This window comes from Budorcas taxicolor, chromosome 22, assembly GCF_023091745.1.
Source record: "Budorcas taxicolor isolate Tak-1 chromosome 22, Takin1.1, whole genome shotgun sequence".
Lineage (NCBI taxonomy): Eukaryota > Metazoa > Chordata > Mammalia > Artiodactyla > Bovidae > Budorcas > Budorcas taxicolor.
In genome coordinates this window covers 44,213,779-44,230,466 of record NC_068931.1, presented here as the reverse complement: position 1 = coordinate 44,230,466, position 16,688 = coordinate 44,213,779, and the positions used below count along the sequence as shown (strand labels likewise).

The following is a 16,688-nucleotide window of genomic DNA, read 5'->3' as shown; positions in this document are numbered from 1 at the left end:
ACTTGGCCCCACCCACACTGCCTTTAAACACTCAGGTCCACAGCGCCTGGGAGCAACGGTAGTCCTCCCTTGGAGGCACTGGCAAACAGAAAGCCAACAGCATTGTATCTAAAACTAAACAGTTTTGCTGAGAATAATGGGGCTCCGGACTGTGGCTTCTGTGAAGCTTAATGACAGAATTGGCAGCACATGAGGTTTTCTTCTTGTGGCGGCCCATGCTCCGCGGGCCTTGGGCACACAGCCCGGCTCACTGTTCGATCTTGTGAAACTCGGATGATGGGTTACTTCCCCTCTTCTTAATGAGATTAACGAGGTAAGTGCAAGACGTCTTGAGTAGTTCAACGAAAATTTTAAAACAAATTCTTCCAAAACCATTTCCACAAAATCCAACTTTACTGAATTCCTTGGTAGAAAACTAACCCCAAACGATGTTAAAAATGAGCAAGGTCACAGTTCTGCCATCTGCCATAAACCTTGTCGTGAACATTGGAAGCACCCTTATCCAGCTGAGCCCATGGAAATTGTGTCTTAATCTAATCGTTTCTTTCCATTTCTCCCAACTTCACATTACCAGAAGTATGCAGTGCCTTTCGAATGACATTTATCCAAGGTTATGATAACAAACAACTGTCCCTCCAGTGATAGATTTGTTCCGCACCTCCCAGCCCAAGGCCCTGCTCTTGCTTTTCTTTCAAATCTCATTTAGTCTCAGTCATCTCGGCCAGAAAGTTCCTGCTTCAGAGCAGAAGGTAAGTACATTTTTTACTAATTTCTCAGGTTTTTGAGTGCTTTGGACTCATAAATAGAGCAGTTAGGGAAAAACCTTGAGAAAAGATTATATTCAGAATTCCTAGCAGCTCATCTTTCAAATTATGGTCTTTCATCCTCACGTGGAGTACATTATTTTCTAATTAAACTGTAACAACAAAATCTTCTATGTGTGTATCAAACTAAACCCAATTTCCCTCCTGATGAATTTATTCTAAAGTCATAGTTTTAAATCATCATCTAGCTCTGGTCAAGGACAATAGGCAGGTTTTCCTAATGGGGTTATGAGTGGGAAAAGTCATGCTTCTTTTACCCCTGGAGAGTCACCCTTTTACCTGATTAACTTTCTGTTTTCACTCTGGCACTAGTGCCTAAGCATCTCTGCCATCCACATTCACATGTGGAATTTTTGTGATCTGGGGCAATTAACACTCTGACTTTCTTATCTGTTAGTTCAATGGTCCTCTGCCTTCCTTGGCAAAAATATAGGGTGTAGGAGAAACGAGGGAGAAGGCAATGGCTCCCCACCCAGTTCTCTTGCCTGGAAAATCCCATGGACGGAGGAGCCTGGTAGGCTGCAGTCCATGGTGTCGCTAAGAGTCGGGCACGACTGAGTGACTTCACTTTCCCTTTTCACTTTCATGCATTGGAGAAGGAAATGGCAACCCACTCCGGTATTCTTGCCTGGAGAATCCCAGAGATGGGGGAGCCTAGTGGGCTGCTGTCTGTGGGGTAGCACAGAGTCGGACACGACTGAACCGACTCAGCAGCAGCAGCAGCAGGATAAACGAGAGTTAAAAGCACATTCCTGATCCCATTCTCCTCCAAAGCCCTAATCACTTGGAGAGCCATGCCTCCACTGCAGACTTGAGACTCTTTGCACAGCTGGTTCTGTCACGGGGGAAAAGCATTCTCCTGAAAGGGCGGCCCAGTCCTTTTATAAAAACAGCGAGTTGCCCTATTTTTATTTCCATAAACTGCCTTGAGATAATCCACTATTCATCCTCCTCCTAAACACACACACTTATGCACACATGTACATGCACACACACACGTATACACACGCATATTCCTGTACACACATACGCACACATGCAAAGCCAAGGGGGGGGAAACCGAAAGAGTGATGTGAGGTAACGCTGAGAGCTGGGCCGTGAGCAGGATCAGGACGGGCAGAGGGCTGGTCAGGAGCCTCACCAGTTCATGCACTGACCGGAAAGGGCCGCTCACACCGAGGAGCCAGCCTGCGGCCACTAGCCCACTGTGGCTGGGACAGCAGGTCACACTTGGTCCTCAAGAAGAGCCCCCTTGGGGCTGTTCTCTGTGGGAACATAGAGAAGGGGGCCCCAGCAGAGGGGGCAGGATACTCTTGGAGCACCCTGATTTTTTCAGTGTCCTGGGTTTTGGGGATTGGTGTGAGGGTGAGGGGTGTCCCCTTTCAGCACCATCGCCCTCTCACCACTCTGGGCAACCCCAGGCAGCTCAGTGTAAAGAAAAAGGCCAATCTACCTTCATCTTGCTAGTTTTCCAGGCATGTTTCCCACCTAAACACTTAAAGGCGACATTGTACAAACATGGGCAGGTCTGTGCTGGGGGTGGCGTCTGAGGCCAGGAAGTGAGGACAGGTGGTGGGAGCACAGGTAAGGCAGCTCAGGAACAGGGTTTCCAGGAGGCTCTGGCGGGTGGAGCCAGGTGGCCCTGGGGCCCTGGGAGCTGAGAGATAAGGTGTGTAAAGGGCGTGAGTGTCACCTCAAGAAGTGTGGCTGATGTTAAAATGATACTAAAATTCAGAAGACAGTTTACACTCCACATGCACTTGCCAATGTGCCAGCAATGCTGGAGCCTTGGAGCAAGATCTAGTGGCTCGAAGACCTTGAGCAAGGTCGTCTCTGAACTTCAGTTTTCCTATCTATGAAACAGGTCCTGGAGCAGGGAACAGGAGTAGAACTTGCCCTCATACTTAACTGAAGCACTGAAGGAGAACCTCTCTCACCCTGCATTCTCTCTGACCTTTACCATAGAGACAATTGTAAGAGAAGTTGGGCAAAATCAAACTGCTTTTAAAGTACAAATTTTAAGGAAGTGCTGATGTACTGGGGAGTTTGCTCTTTTATATGTTAGAATATTAATTCAAAATGCTAATCACATGTTTTGAGCTCCACACAATAGATAACAAATCCCTTGCAGCTTTAGGTAAAGCTGTAAGGTGACAGAAATCAAGGCAAAAGAACAGACAAAGATCAGTTGAAGCAAATAGAGACCCCATAAACAGACCCACACAAATGTAACCAACTGATTCCAACAAAAGTGTTGGGGCAATTCAAGGGAAAAGGATAGATCTTTCAACAGGCGGTGCTGGGAGAAATACTTGCAAAATACATATTGGAAATGACTATTTTTCCCAAAATCTTCAAAGAAATAGTAATCTCAGCAGTGAGAAATCAAAGAATTTTAAAATGAACAAAAGGTAAGAACAGATGTCTCACCAAAGGAGATCTACATATGGTAAATAAACATAGAAAAGAATACTCATCACCATTTATCATTAGAGAAATGAAAACTAAAATGACAATGAGGTCACACACTTATTATTAAAATGGCTGAAATCCAAAATGCTGACACCACCAAAGGTGGTGAAGCTGTGGAGCATCTCATTCCTCACTGGTGGGAATGCAAAATGGTACAACCACTTTGGAAGACACTGTGGTGGTTTGATACAAAACTAAACAGACTCTTTCCATATGATCCAACGATTGGGCTCCTTGGTATTTACCCAAATGAGTTGAAAACTCACGTTCATCCCAAATACCTGCACATGGATATTTATAGCAGCTTCATTTATAATTGCCAAAATCTGGAAACAACCAAGAAGTCCTTGAACTATCTTTCAGCTATCAAGCCTAAAAAAGAAAGGGGTGAAACTTAAATGCACATTACTAAGTGACATAGCCAGTCTGAAAAGGCCAGCTGCTGTATGATTCTGATTATATGATGTTCTAGGAAAAGGAAAACAAGACAGGAAATAGATAAGATGTTACCAGTAGTTTAGAGAGGGACTGAGGGCTGTGAATAGATGTAGTACAAGAGGATTTTTGCACCACAGAATAGTGAAACTATTCTGTAAGATACTATGATACTGAATATATGACACCATGCATTTGTCAAAACCTATAGAAATTTATGGCATAAATTGTGAATCTTATGTTTTCAAAAAAAATTTTAAATCATTTTGGAGGTTAGACCATCTCAGGATGCAGTGTAAGCAAAGAATCTGATTGTACCATCATAAATACATGAAAAAATCTCAATGCATGGGGTGGGGGGAAGGTGCTGATGTAAGTGACCTGGAAAATGAGCGAAAATGGTAAGATACAGACTATCTGCTCTCTAGACGACACAGTTCACCACAGGGATGTGGGCTATTGATCCTGAAAACCACTGCAAGGGTTTCTGCGGTGCGCCTGCAAGTGTGTACCTGGACCCAACAATTAAAAGATGCCCTGCACATGGCAGGAGCTGGTTCTTCCCTGTTGGAACAGGAGGTTACATATAAGTAAGGAGAGGAGGCCAGAAGGAGCCACATGACCACAGACTGGAGCTGGAAACTTCAGGGTGAGCTCATGCTTATCTTCATATAGATATGGATGGAGAGAGAGGTATTTGCAGAGCTGTGTGCACATATAGGTAGTGTACACACACATGTCTCCTTGCTCTGTTAGTGCAAAGGTCTTAGGAGCAGCAGCATGCAAGAAACAACACACACTTTACCCCTCAGATCTTGGTTTTTAACACCATTCTCCAATAAAAGGAGTCAGTGATCCTCTCAGAACGATGGCTGATTTCATGACGATGGCACAAAATAACAAAAGTGAGCTAGGAACACTGTGCAGTGCAAAAGATAAATAATTGTTCAAAAGATCACAGTGGTGAGGGCATGTTCAAAGGACATGTGCCAACTGCAAGAAATTGGGATGATAGAAGCAACAATATAAGTAAAATAATACTAGATTATAACCTAAAATATAAAATAAATATCCATGTATCCATGGATGACCAGCCCATCTTGGGTGGCCCTGCGTGGCATGGCTCATAGCTTCACTGAGTTATACAAGGCTGTGATCCAAGTGATCATTTTGGTTAGTTTTTCTGTGATTGTGATTTTTCGCTCTGGAGGCTGTAGGATGGTAGTTCTTGCTTCTTCGGTCTGCCCTCTGAAGGATGAGGATAAGAGACTTGTGCAAGCTCCCTAATGGGAGGGACTGGCTGTGGAGAAAACTGGGTCTTGCTCTGGTGGGTAAATTTTTAATCCAATTGTCTGCTGATGGGTGGGGCTGGGCTGCTGCCCTGTTAGTTGTTTGGCCTGTGGCAACCCAGTCCTGGAGTCTAAGAGCTCTACCGTAGGGCTACTGGTGACCTCCAGGAGGACTTCTGCCAACACACGCCTCCCAGGACTGCTGTTGCCAGTGCCCCTGTCCTCACAGCAGGCCACCGTGGGTACACATTCCACAGAAGATCCTCATACACTCACAGGCAGCCTGGCTCAGGGTCCGCTGAGCTCACAGCTCCTTCCCCTGGGTGGTGGTGCACACAAAGTTTTGTGTCTGTCCTCCAAGAGTCTCTGTTTCCCCCAATCCTGTGGACATTCCATAATCAAATCCCACTGGCCTTCAGAGTCAGATTCCCTGGGGATTCCCAGTCCCTTTGCTGGATCCCCAGGTTGGGAAGTCTGATGTGGGGCCTCACATGGGAAAATAAGTGTGCTGTGTATGGGAACTCTCTATACTATCTTTGTAACTTTTCCATGAATATAAAATTGTTCTAAAATAAAAGGCTTATTTTTTTTAAGAATGTCCAAGCTCCATCACCCAAATAAAATCTGAAATGTTTTCCAGGGATTTTTCGATGCTTTTGCATCTGTGTGTGTGTGTGTGTGTGTGTGTGTGTGTGTGTGTGTATATGTATATATACTCTGCACCACTGAACCATGATTTTAACCATAGAAGAGGGGTCTACCTCATGGGCCTGCAGAATTTATTTAACCCATTATTTATATGGTTATAATTGGTTTATAATTACTTCTAAGGTCACCAGGTATTTACATGGTTTTTCAGTTTTCCACTGAAAAATTTGTATATACTGTGAGCATCATTATATGTACATCTTTGTTCCTATCATTGACAATATGTTCAGAGCCACTGAGTCAGATTGGTCAGGTTGGCAGATCCTAAAGGCAGAGTAGCATAGTGGAACTCTATCAGTCACCTTCTATTGGGTTAGGGTGTGTGACTAGGATCCTTAGATTTTTTTAGTGATAACACACTTTCTAATTAAGGGTCAGTACCTAGATTTTGAACAATTTATATTTATTGAAACAAATAAATCAGCTGTGATTATGATCTTTCACAACACCTTCATTTCTTTTTTTTATTAATTTATTTATTTTAATTGGAGGCTAATTACTTTAAAATACTGTAGTGGTTTTTGCCATACATTGACATGAATCAGCCATGGGTTTACATATGTCCCCCATCCTGAAGCCCCCTCCCACCTCCCTCCCCAAACACCTTCATTTCTAACTAATTTTTTATCTTTTCAGTTGTCTCAAGTGTCATTAGTCAGTTAGGCTCCAATGTTAATAGAAAACTGTTTGCTTTAACCATGTATTTCTTTTCCCCCTCCAACTTTCACCCCAACCCAATATCAGTATCTTCTACTGTATGAAAAGGAGTACCAAGTACTCAAGTGAAAACGGACTGACCTGCTTCCAGGAAAAGCCTTTCTCAACTCAGCTTTTGATTTGCACCAAATGGAAACGACAGGATCTGAAATTACAATGATAACAATGGGCTTACACTTTTTTTTGTCTTTTTCTTTCTATTTTTGTGTGTTTGTTTTGGGGGGAGGGGCTTACACTTTTTGATCAGGGTGTATTTCCTAAGTTTTACTTATGAGAATGATCAATGCTTTTTATCCTGAATATCTCATAGAAGTCATGTCTTAAAATGAACTTCATATAACCAGTATGGGTTGCGCAACAAGTAATGGTAGAAACAGTCACATGTCTCAGTATTCGAATTATATGTTCAAGCATAAACCTGCTATGTAGGGGGAAAAGGCCAGTGTCTTCCTCTGGGCTGTCTCCTACCCTGGATGTTCTGTAATCCCAGGGCTTACGGACTCCAGAACTGAGCCAGGAGTCTGGCATACATCCATCTAGTGCTGTCTGGACTCCTCACTGCCACCTGGTGCCGACATTGGGAACTGCTCCACTGTTCACAGGGAAGCTGGCCCAGATGGGCATAGCTCCTGACACAACCAGGGCAGAGTCTGCCTCAAGGGACTGCCAGACCATGACCTGTGGTCCTCAGCACTTTTAACCCCATCACAGCCACCCCAGGGTACTAGCCACCTTGGAGTTCTGGGACAAAACTGGATTTGATGTTCACTTCTCTCTTCCAAGAGGACTGTCCACAGTCTCTTTCCCTTACCGAGGGCAGACATTCTCAAAGGTTAGGCAATTCTTCCTTCCCGACATTCAAATAAGAGGTCTGATTTCAACTCCTTTCTACTGACAAAGGCTACTCACTTTCCCCTTCTAAGAAAAAGCCTCTTCCTTTCTGTCCTGCACTAAAGGTCTCATTATTCCCTGCTTTTACTGCCCAGGAGAACTCTGGCCCTTCACATGCTCCTGCAGATAAAGTCATGTTCCTGGACTCCAGGGAAGCGGATCCCTTCCCCTTTCTAAGGGGAGAGCAAGGCTGCTCATTTTACAGGCACTACTTCAAATAAAAAGACACCAAGAAATTAATCTTTAGCAGAAGTGCTCATTTTCCCACAAATTCTAACTGAAATTTTATCTGCCAATGAAAAAATAAAACCACTAACTCTTGTTCCTTGCACATTTTATATATCGCTCCCAAACATATCTTTCTAGAAATAAAAACTATTTATTATTCGATTGATGACATTCACATTCTAACACATCAAAAATAGTTCCTGGACATCTCAGTGAGTCACTAGAGCGGATCAGAGAGGAGGAGGGAGAATCTGCCAGCCCCCCAAGGGGTTACCTGCTGCTCAAGAGACATAACACAAACACCGGAAGCGGACCTTTCACCCGGGCAGAGGGTACCACACGCCAAATGCATGAACAAAACACGCTTCAGGACATGAAAGCACAGCGGTCATATGGGTCAAGGGCATGGAGACACTCAAGACGTTTGGTCTTGACTTGGGACTAAAACAAAAGCAGGATTTAGACAGAGTAGAGATTGGGGAATTCCAGCAGGAAAACAGTAGTAAAAATGTAGAAGGCAAAATGTGCTAAACTTCCTGGAGACAATAAGAAACCTGGGCTGGCTGGAATGCAGACTCTACATAGAACACTGGGGAATATGGCAAGAAAACATTAGCCTGGAACAGAGTATAGATAGCCTGAAATGTCAAGTGACTTAATAATGGGATTTTATCCTATAGACAATGAGAACTCCTTGATGGAGCCCACACTGCGTGATGGCTCTGGGTTGGATTATTTGCACATAATGTCATGTATGACCCAAACCTAATGCAAGAACTCTGAACTAAGTCGTCTTGTTCCCCTGTGCATGTGTAGGAACTGAACAGGATAAGGTTTAAGGACATCTATATCTTTGATGCTTTTTCTTGACTTTGATGATTATTTCTCTTAGACTAAAACAAAATTAACTTTCACAAAATGTTTATATTTTTAGGATAAACCAGATATAGGACTCTATAGTAGAACCAAGGAGGTCACTTGTCTCTAATTAAAATCAATCCTTAGTCTGATCTTAAGATGTCATTTCTCCCCCCTGCCACCCACCCACACACACACACCACTATTTCTCAGATTTCCCTTCCAAGAATATTAGAAATTTTCAAAGAACATTAGAAATTGTTTTAAAAAGAAAGATAGATGAGCAAAAACACAAAGATATATCATCACTGAAACCCTGAACTCCTCCAGAGGTCAAGCACCTGGTCACAATCAGATTTAACACTTTCTAGGCAATCCCTCTAAGTGAGCATCCTCAACTGTACTCTTACGAACACATCCAGCTCTCTCACCAGAAAAGTGTACCACTTCTGTGGTATATAGTTAAACAAGGCAGCAGACTTAAATATCCTACAGGCTCAGCCTTTCCACTTCAGTGACTGTGTCTTTTAATCTTTATTTGCATTGTATTATATAATTTGAGAAAAAAATCAATACTCATTTAGTTGTGCATATAAAACTCAAAATCTCCTATTTTGTTAGTAATTTAATTGAGTTTTCCCTGGCCAGTGAGACAGCATGTTTATATCAAACTCCAAAGTAAATAAAAATGGTAAGGACAGCCAACTGACAGTTGAGACTAGGTGATATTATTGCTACCTCAAAGGGGAAAGAGGAAGCAAAAGCTATGATAAATAATACAAAGACCTTTTTTACCAATTGATGGGGAAAACAAAACAAAAAAAAACCTCAGTGAAAACATTCTCGGCAGCACACCTAACAAGCTTAGGTGTCTCCAAGGCCCTTCTGCCTCAGCAACTCAGTTCTGCTGCTCCCTGTAAATATTGATCAGGCTCCAGAGTTCAGTTCAGTTCAGTTCATGTCCGACTCTTTACAACCCCATGGACTGCAGCACACCAGGCTTCCCTTTCCATCATCAACTCCCAGAGCTTGCTCAATCTCATGTCCATTGTGTCAGTGATGCCATCCAACCATCTCATCCTCTGTCATCCACTTTTCCTCCTGCCTTCCATCTTTCCCAGCATCAGGGTCTTTTCTAATGAGTCAGCTCTTCACAACAGGTGGCCAAAGTATTAGAGCTTCAGCTTCAGCATCAGTCCTTCCATTGATTATTCAGGACTGATTTCCTTTTAGGATTGACTGGTTGGATCTCCTTGCAGTCCAAGCGATTCTCAAGAGTCTTCTTCAACACCACAGTTCAAAAGTATCAATTCTTTGGCACTCAGCTTTCTTTATGGTCCAATTCTCACATCCATACATGACTACTGGAAAAACCATAGCTTTGACTAGACAGACATTTGTTGGCAAAATAATGTCGCTCAGATGGTAAAGCGTCTGTCTACAATGTGAGAGACCTGGATTCGATCCCTTGGTTGGGAAGATTCCCTGGAGAAGGAAATGGCAACCCACTCCAGTACTTCTTGCCTTGAAAATCCCATGGATGGAAGAGCTTGGTGCAGGCTACTATCCATGGGGTTGCAAAGAGTCGGGCACGACTGAGCGACTTCACTTTCACTTCACTAGGTTGGTCATAGCTTTTCTTCCAAGGAGCAGGCCACTTGTCTTTTAATTTCATAGCTGCAGTCACCATCTGCAGTGATTCTTGAGCCAAGCAAATAAAGTCTCACAGTTTCCATTGTTTCCTCATATATTTGCCATGAAGTGGTGAGACCAGATGCCATGATCTTCATTTTTTGAGTGTTGAATTTTAAGCCAGCTTTTTCACTCTCCTCTTTCACTTTCATCAACAGGGTCTTTGGTTAATCTCCGCTTTCTGCCATAAGAGTAGTGTCATCTGCTTATCTCAGGCTATTGATATATCTCCCTGCAATCTTGATCCCAGCTTGTGCTACATCCAGCCCAGCATTTCGCATGATGTACTCTGCATATAAGTTAAATAAGCAAGGTGACACTATACAGCCTTGATGTACTCCTTTCCCAATGTGGAACCAGTCTGTTGCTCTAGAGCTAGCAATTTCAAATCGAAAGTTCTCTGTGCTTCAGGTGATTCTACAAGAAGCAATGGCACAGTGGGAGAGAAACCTTCTCTGATTTTAGTATCAATCTCAGCACTCTTCAGATTCCTCACCACCCCACACACCACAGCCCAACATGCATCCTTCAAGCCATCTGTCAATCATACAAATACATTAATTCCAGAAGGTTGCAAATAAGAAAGCAGGCAAAGCCTTCACAAACCAGTCCACAGCAATTAACAGTCCTTGTGTCTTAAAAGCACCAGCTCAGGGCCTGTGGTAGACATGGGTATACAGAGGGAGACACTGGGGAGAGGAATCCCAGCCACACAGACTGCACAGTTCCATCACTTACAAAGTCCCTCACAACAAGCAGATCTTTTCAATTTGTTCACTTGTTCAATTTTATAAGAAGTCCTTCAAAGTTCTCTGCCCTATTCAAGTCAAACTTCTGGGACTGAAGGTATGAACTGGCAGGCATTCAGCTCCTCAAGGGGACTGGGAAACTGCCATGGCAAGATAGCTGATTGGTTACACATACTCCTCCTGACTGCCACACAGACTTCTGCCAGGAGCTGCCAGTGCTCAGCGGAGCTGGGTGCAGGCCAAAGGGAAGGTTGCTAAGCCTTCCCCTGGGGAGACAGAAGCTCCCAGACCAACCCGCATCCTCCACCCTGCCCTATTCCCACACCACACCCTCATTTTGGCTACTTGTAACTTTTGTAAATCCTAGCTCACATGTTGGTTTTTAAGATTTGACTGTTGTTTCCAATTTTTCATCTCTTCTTTTTTTACTGGGTCATCTTTAGCTTGTCTTACTACTCAGTTTTTCTACTCTTTTTCTTCTTATTGAATTTAAGACCAAGAAATAGAAATACAAATAAGGACAGTTTGTACCCAAGAAGAACTGACTGTTTTGAACTGTGGTGTTGGAGAAGACTCTTGAGAGTCCCTTGGACTGCAAGGAGATCCAACCAGTCCATCCTAAAAGAGATCAGTCCTGGGTGTTCATTAGAAGGACTGATGTTGAAGCTGAAACTCCAATACTTTGGCCACCTGATGCAAAGAACTGACTCACTGGAAAAGACCCTGATGCTGGGAAAGATCAAAGGCAGGAGGCGAAGGGGATGACAGAGGATGGGATGGTTGGGTGGCATCACCGACTCAATGGACATGGGTTTGAGCAAGCTCTGGGAGCTGGTGATGGACAGGGAGGCCTGGCGTGTTGCAGTCCATAGGGTCACAATGAGTCATACAGGACTGAGCGACTGAACTGAACTGTACCCAAGGAGGAAATGGTGGGTGTCTCTCTCAGCCACATTATCAGGGGAAGGGAGGTCTGGTGTGTTTGTGGGCACCAGGACAGAAGTAGAAAGCTAAAACCAGAAGGCCCAAGCATCCTGACAGCACAGGAATGGTAGGGAGCCTGGCCAAGCTGGGACCAGAGTCACACAGAGGGAGGAACAGCACATGTGTAAATATGTAGGCCAAAACCTACCAGCTGTTCCATTGGCGATAAGCCTCCTTCATTAAGGAGGCTACATGGGGCAGCGCACTGCTGGTGAGGATGTAAATTGGTACAACCCTCCAGGAAGGCAGTTTGACATTATCTTTGCATATACTGATGCATATACACTTTCACATGCATATACACTTTCACTCAACATTTTCTTTTCTGTGAACTTATCCACCTCACTAGGCACATGAAATCTTACATGATTATTCATTACAGCATTCTTTATACAGCAAAATGTTTGAAACAACCCACATGACTATCAATACACAGATGAAATAACTCAGGACATATCCACCCAATGGAATACCTTGTGGTAGCTTTTTTAAAAATGGAAAAATGAGGAGCAGAAAGAATGAGAAAGTGATCCATCTACTTTGCGCAAAGTGTCCAAGATGAAATAAGGTACAAAACACTAGGTATAATACACCGACCACTGAACACAGGGCAGGGGGTATCCTACCAGCCAGAAATGGGCTGACTGGTGCCCAGTGTTACTGAGATCAAGCTCACTCTGCTTGCCACACCATAGACCAATGCATTTGAGAGACGAGGGGTTGAGGCAAGAGAGAGATTTAATCGGGGAGCTGGCAGACTGAGAAGGTGGCAGGCTAGTACCTCAAAATAAGCATCTTACTGGGGTCTGGATGTCAGGTTCTTTTATACATCAGCAGCAGTGAGGAACTAAAGTCAAAAGGCAGAATACAGAAGGAGATGCAATGGGGAAGTAAAGTGAAAGGGTCTTCAGTTTGGCAAAACATCTCCAAGGGAATAGCCAGTCTTTGGAAGGGATGTGTTAATCTCTTCTTTTCACAGATGGGCAGGGACAAACTATCTCTCCACAAACTGAACAAAGGCACTTTAGTTTACAGTCCAGCAGAGGGTCCTCCAGGCAAGCCATTGAGTATGATTATAATAAAAGCAATGAAAAGCAAGTCAAAGAAAGAGTTTCCAACATGGAGCTAGAATTGGCTTTCTCCCTGCAACCCAGTGCTCCGAGTCTGGGTCCCCAGCATCTTTCCTCCCAGCTGCCCCCAGTCCACGACTGGGCTCAGTCTACTTCTGCAGGAGCTAGGACCCCTCTAATTGGCCGCTGACTCAAGGACTCTCCACTGACCAGCTCAAAACTTTCCAGAGCTGTGCTGTGGTGAGAGACTTTGCCTACCCAGTGCCCCTTGCTTCCTCTTCTTTGCCCCAGGAGTCGGACCTGCCTCACAGCCTGAAGACTCCCTTGCTGCTCTTGCTGCCTCTCCCTTTCACTCTAACAACTGGGAGAGGACATACACACTCCTAGTGTTTTATGGGCATAAAGAAACTCCAGAAGACTGGCCACTTCTTTGAGGAGTAGTAATGGGGCACACAAGATGAAGGGATGGGAGGGAGACTCTCTACTATTTCCATGTATCTACACATACACACAAACACACATATATAAAAATATATGACAGTAATACCTATTCAAAAATGAAATCAAAATGTTACATGCATCTAGCGAAAACAGGGAGAGAGGGCTTCACTGAGCTGGGATGCAGGCAGGAGCCCTGTGGCACTGTGGCACTGTGATTTATAAGAAGACACATATGCGGTCTGCCTCCTCTTGTCTGGCACAGAGTTCACAAGATCACTGGAACTCTCTAAGTGGGGAGAACAACCAAGTTGTCTCTTGTTATGTTAATGAGGTAACATTTGGAAAGCCACTGCTAAAATCTCAAGAGGAGGGGGCCATTTGGGAACCCAGACCTCAGTTCCTCACTGGTTCTTTCTGAAGCCTAGATTCTAAAACTCCATCAACTGGAAAAGCCATATGGTACAAACTGTTCATTCACTCAACAGAAAAATAAGCCTTTACCCTCCTCCCTAGCCGTTCTCCCCAGAAGCCATACAACAACCCCAAAGCACAGAGAGTACGATGCGGGCTGCAGACTCTCCAGGACGCCTGCAGCCCTTTTACTCAAGGCCTCGTGCCATCTGCCTCCCTCTTCAACTAAAGGAGGGGATTGTGGGGCCACACTCTCCTCTGAACTTTTTTAATATAGTCTTCTAGAGAGAGTTGGGAAAACAACTTGGTCAGTTATATCTGACTTGGTCAGATACACAGGTTTTTAACTTATTTTATTTTCATTTCTACTAAAGCTGATAAAATTTCTTTATCAGATGAATACTTACAGAAGCACTAAGATAAGTGATTGAATTTAGCAGATATTCATCTTTGGAGCCAAAGAGACCTTGATTTAAATCCTAACTCTCAGTATCTTGGCCTTTCCACCCCAATTCCTTAGATGCAAATTAGGGGCAACAGGACTACCTTGTATTGTTGACAAGAGGATTAAAATGAGATGCCACGCATTGCACATGGCATAGTACTGGTTGGCACGTAACAGGAATTTCACAAATGAAAAAGCCTTCTCCTTTCTCTCAGAGAACTGCAAAAATATGAAAATTAGACCTTTACGTTTTCTGGCCAAAGACAATAATCAGTATTAAAAAACCTCATTTTACAGTTGCCCATGTTCCCTTTTCTTTTGCAAAGAGCATCTGCCAGTTACCCCATGTAACTATTGTTACAGCCACAATCGTTTGCTACACTGTTGGTGGGAATTGGGGGTTCCTTAAAAAACTAAAAATAGAGTTCCTATATGATCCAGCAGTCCCACTCCTGGGCATATATCTGGAAAAGATGAAAACTCTCATTTAAAAAGAAATATGCACCCTAATCCTCATAGCAGAACTATTTACAACAGCTAAGACATGGAAGCAACCTAAGTGTCCATCGACAGATGAATGGGTACAAAAGATGTGTTACACACACACACACACACACACACACACACACAGAAAGAATATTATGCAGCCATTAAAAAGAATGAAATAATGTCATTTGCAGCAACATGGATGGACATAGAGACTGTCATACTAAGTGAACTAACTTAGAAAGAGAAAGAAATATATCACTTCTATGTGGAATCTAAAAAAAAAAAATGAAACAAGTGAACTTATTTACAAAATGGAAACAGGCTCAGAGACATAGAAAACAAACTTATGGTGACCAAAGAGGAAAGAAAGGAAAGGATAAAAGGAGTTTGGGATTAACAGCTAGATGTTACTATGCATAAAATAAACAATAAAGATCTACTGTATAGCACAGGGAACCATATTCAAGAATCTGAAAAAAAATACATGTATACACACATATGCATAACTGAATCATTTTGCTGTACATCTGAAACTGGCACAACATTTTAAATCGACTATACTTCAATTTTAAAAATATATATTTAGGAAGGATTTTTTAAAAGATGAGGGTACGGTAAATTATTTTATTTAAATATTCCACCATTGTATTTTGCAGAGGCCACAGAGCTTCCTCAAAGGTATCATGGCTTGTTTTTATTTTGTGATCTATTTTGTAACTAATATTCCTACATATACTTTTTTTACCTCAGATCTTCAGCAAGAACTACAAAGAAGAAAAGATTCTGGAGAATTAATCAAGTTTCCTGTCAAGTTCCAGTAACATTTCTGTCTTAACTGCACACAGGAAAGATGAAACACATTCTCAATCTGTATGAAAACATCAACAGTACAGCAAGAAATAACTCGGACTGTCCTGCTGTGATTTTGCCAGAAGAGATATTTTTCACAGTATCCATTGTTGGAGTTTTGGAGAACCTGATGGTCCTTCTGGCTGTGGCCAAGAATAAGAGTCTTCAGTCGCCCATGTACTTTTTCATCTGCAGCTTGGCTATTTCCGATATGCTGGGCAGCCTGTACAAGATTTTGGAAAACGTTCTGATCATATTCAGAAACATGGGTTACCTCGAGCCTCGAGGCAGTTTTGAAAGCACAGCAGATGACGTGGTGGACTCCCTGTTCATCCTCTCCCTCCTTGGCTCCATCTGCAGCCTGTCTGTGATCGCCGCTGACCGCTACATCACAATCTTCCACACTCTGCAGTACCACCGCATTGTGACCCCACACCGCGCCCTCATCGTCCTGACGGTCCTCTGGGCAGGCTGCACAGGCAGTGGCATCACCATTGTGACCTTCTCCCATCACGTCCCCACGGTGATTGCCTTCACAGCGCTGTTCCCCCTGATGCTGGCCTTCATCCTGTGCCTCTACGTGCACATGTTCCTACTTGCCCGCTCCCACGCCAGGAGGACCTCCTCCCTTCCCAAAGCCAACATGAGAGGGGCCATCACACTGACTGTCCTGCTCGGGGTCTTCATTTTCTGCTGGGCACCCTTTGTCCTTCATGTCCTCTTGATGACATTCTGCCCGGCTGACCCCTACTGTGCCTGCTACATGTCCCTCTTCCAGGTGAATGGTGTGTTGATCATGTGTAATGCCGTCATCGACCCCTTCATATATGCCTTTCGGAGCCCAGAGCTCAGGGTCGCATTCAAAAAGATGGTTATCTGCAACTGGTACCAGTAGAATGATTGGTCCCTGATTTTAGGAGCTACAGGGATATACTGTTGGGGACAGAGTAGCGTGACAGACCAACAACACTAGGACTCCAACTGTCCTCCCCTTCCCTAGAGCACATGAGGATAATTCCACTAACTCTTGTTGTAATGGCTCAGTTCCACGTGAACAGCCTTGCTATAGGGTACAACTTCTATAGCTTAGAGAGGCAAAATAATTACCGAAAAGGCCAGAGTACAAAGCACATACA

General features: G+C 43.6%; 1 protein-coding gene across 1 annotated transcript; it reads left to right on the top strand.

The window, feature by feature from the left end:
* The first annotated feature begins 15,553 nt into the window (after window positions 1-15,553).
* Window positions 15,554-16,447, top strand: MC2R (melanocortin 2 receptor). The gene has a single exon (XM_052660604.1). It carries the CDS (start codon window positions 15,554-15,556, stop codon window positions 16,445-16,447), a length of 894 nt encoding a protein of 297 aa, XP_052516564.1.
* The last annotated feature ends 241 nt before the right edge of the window (window positions 16,448-16,688 follow it).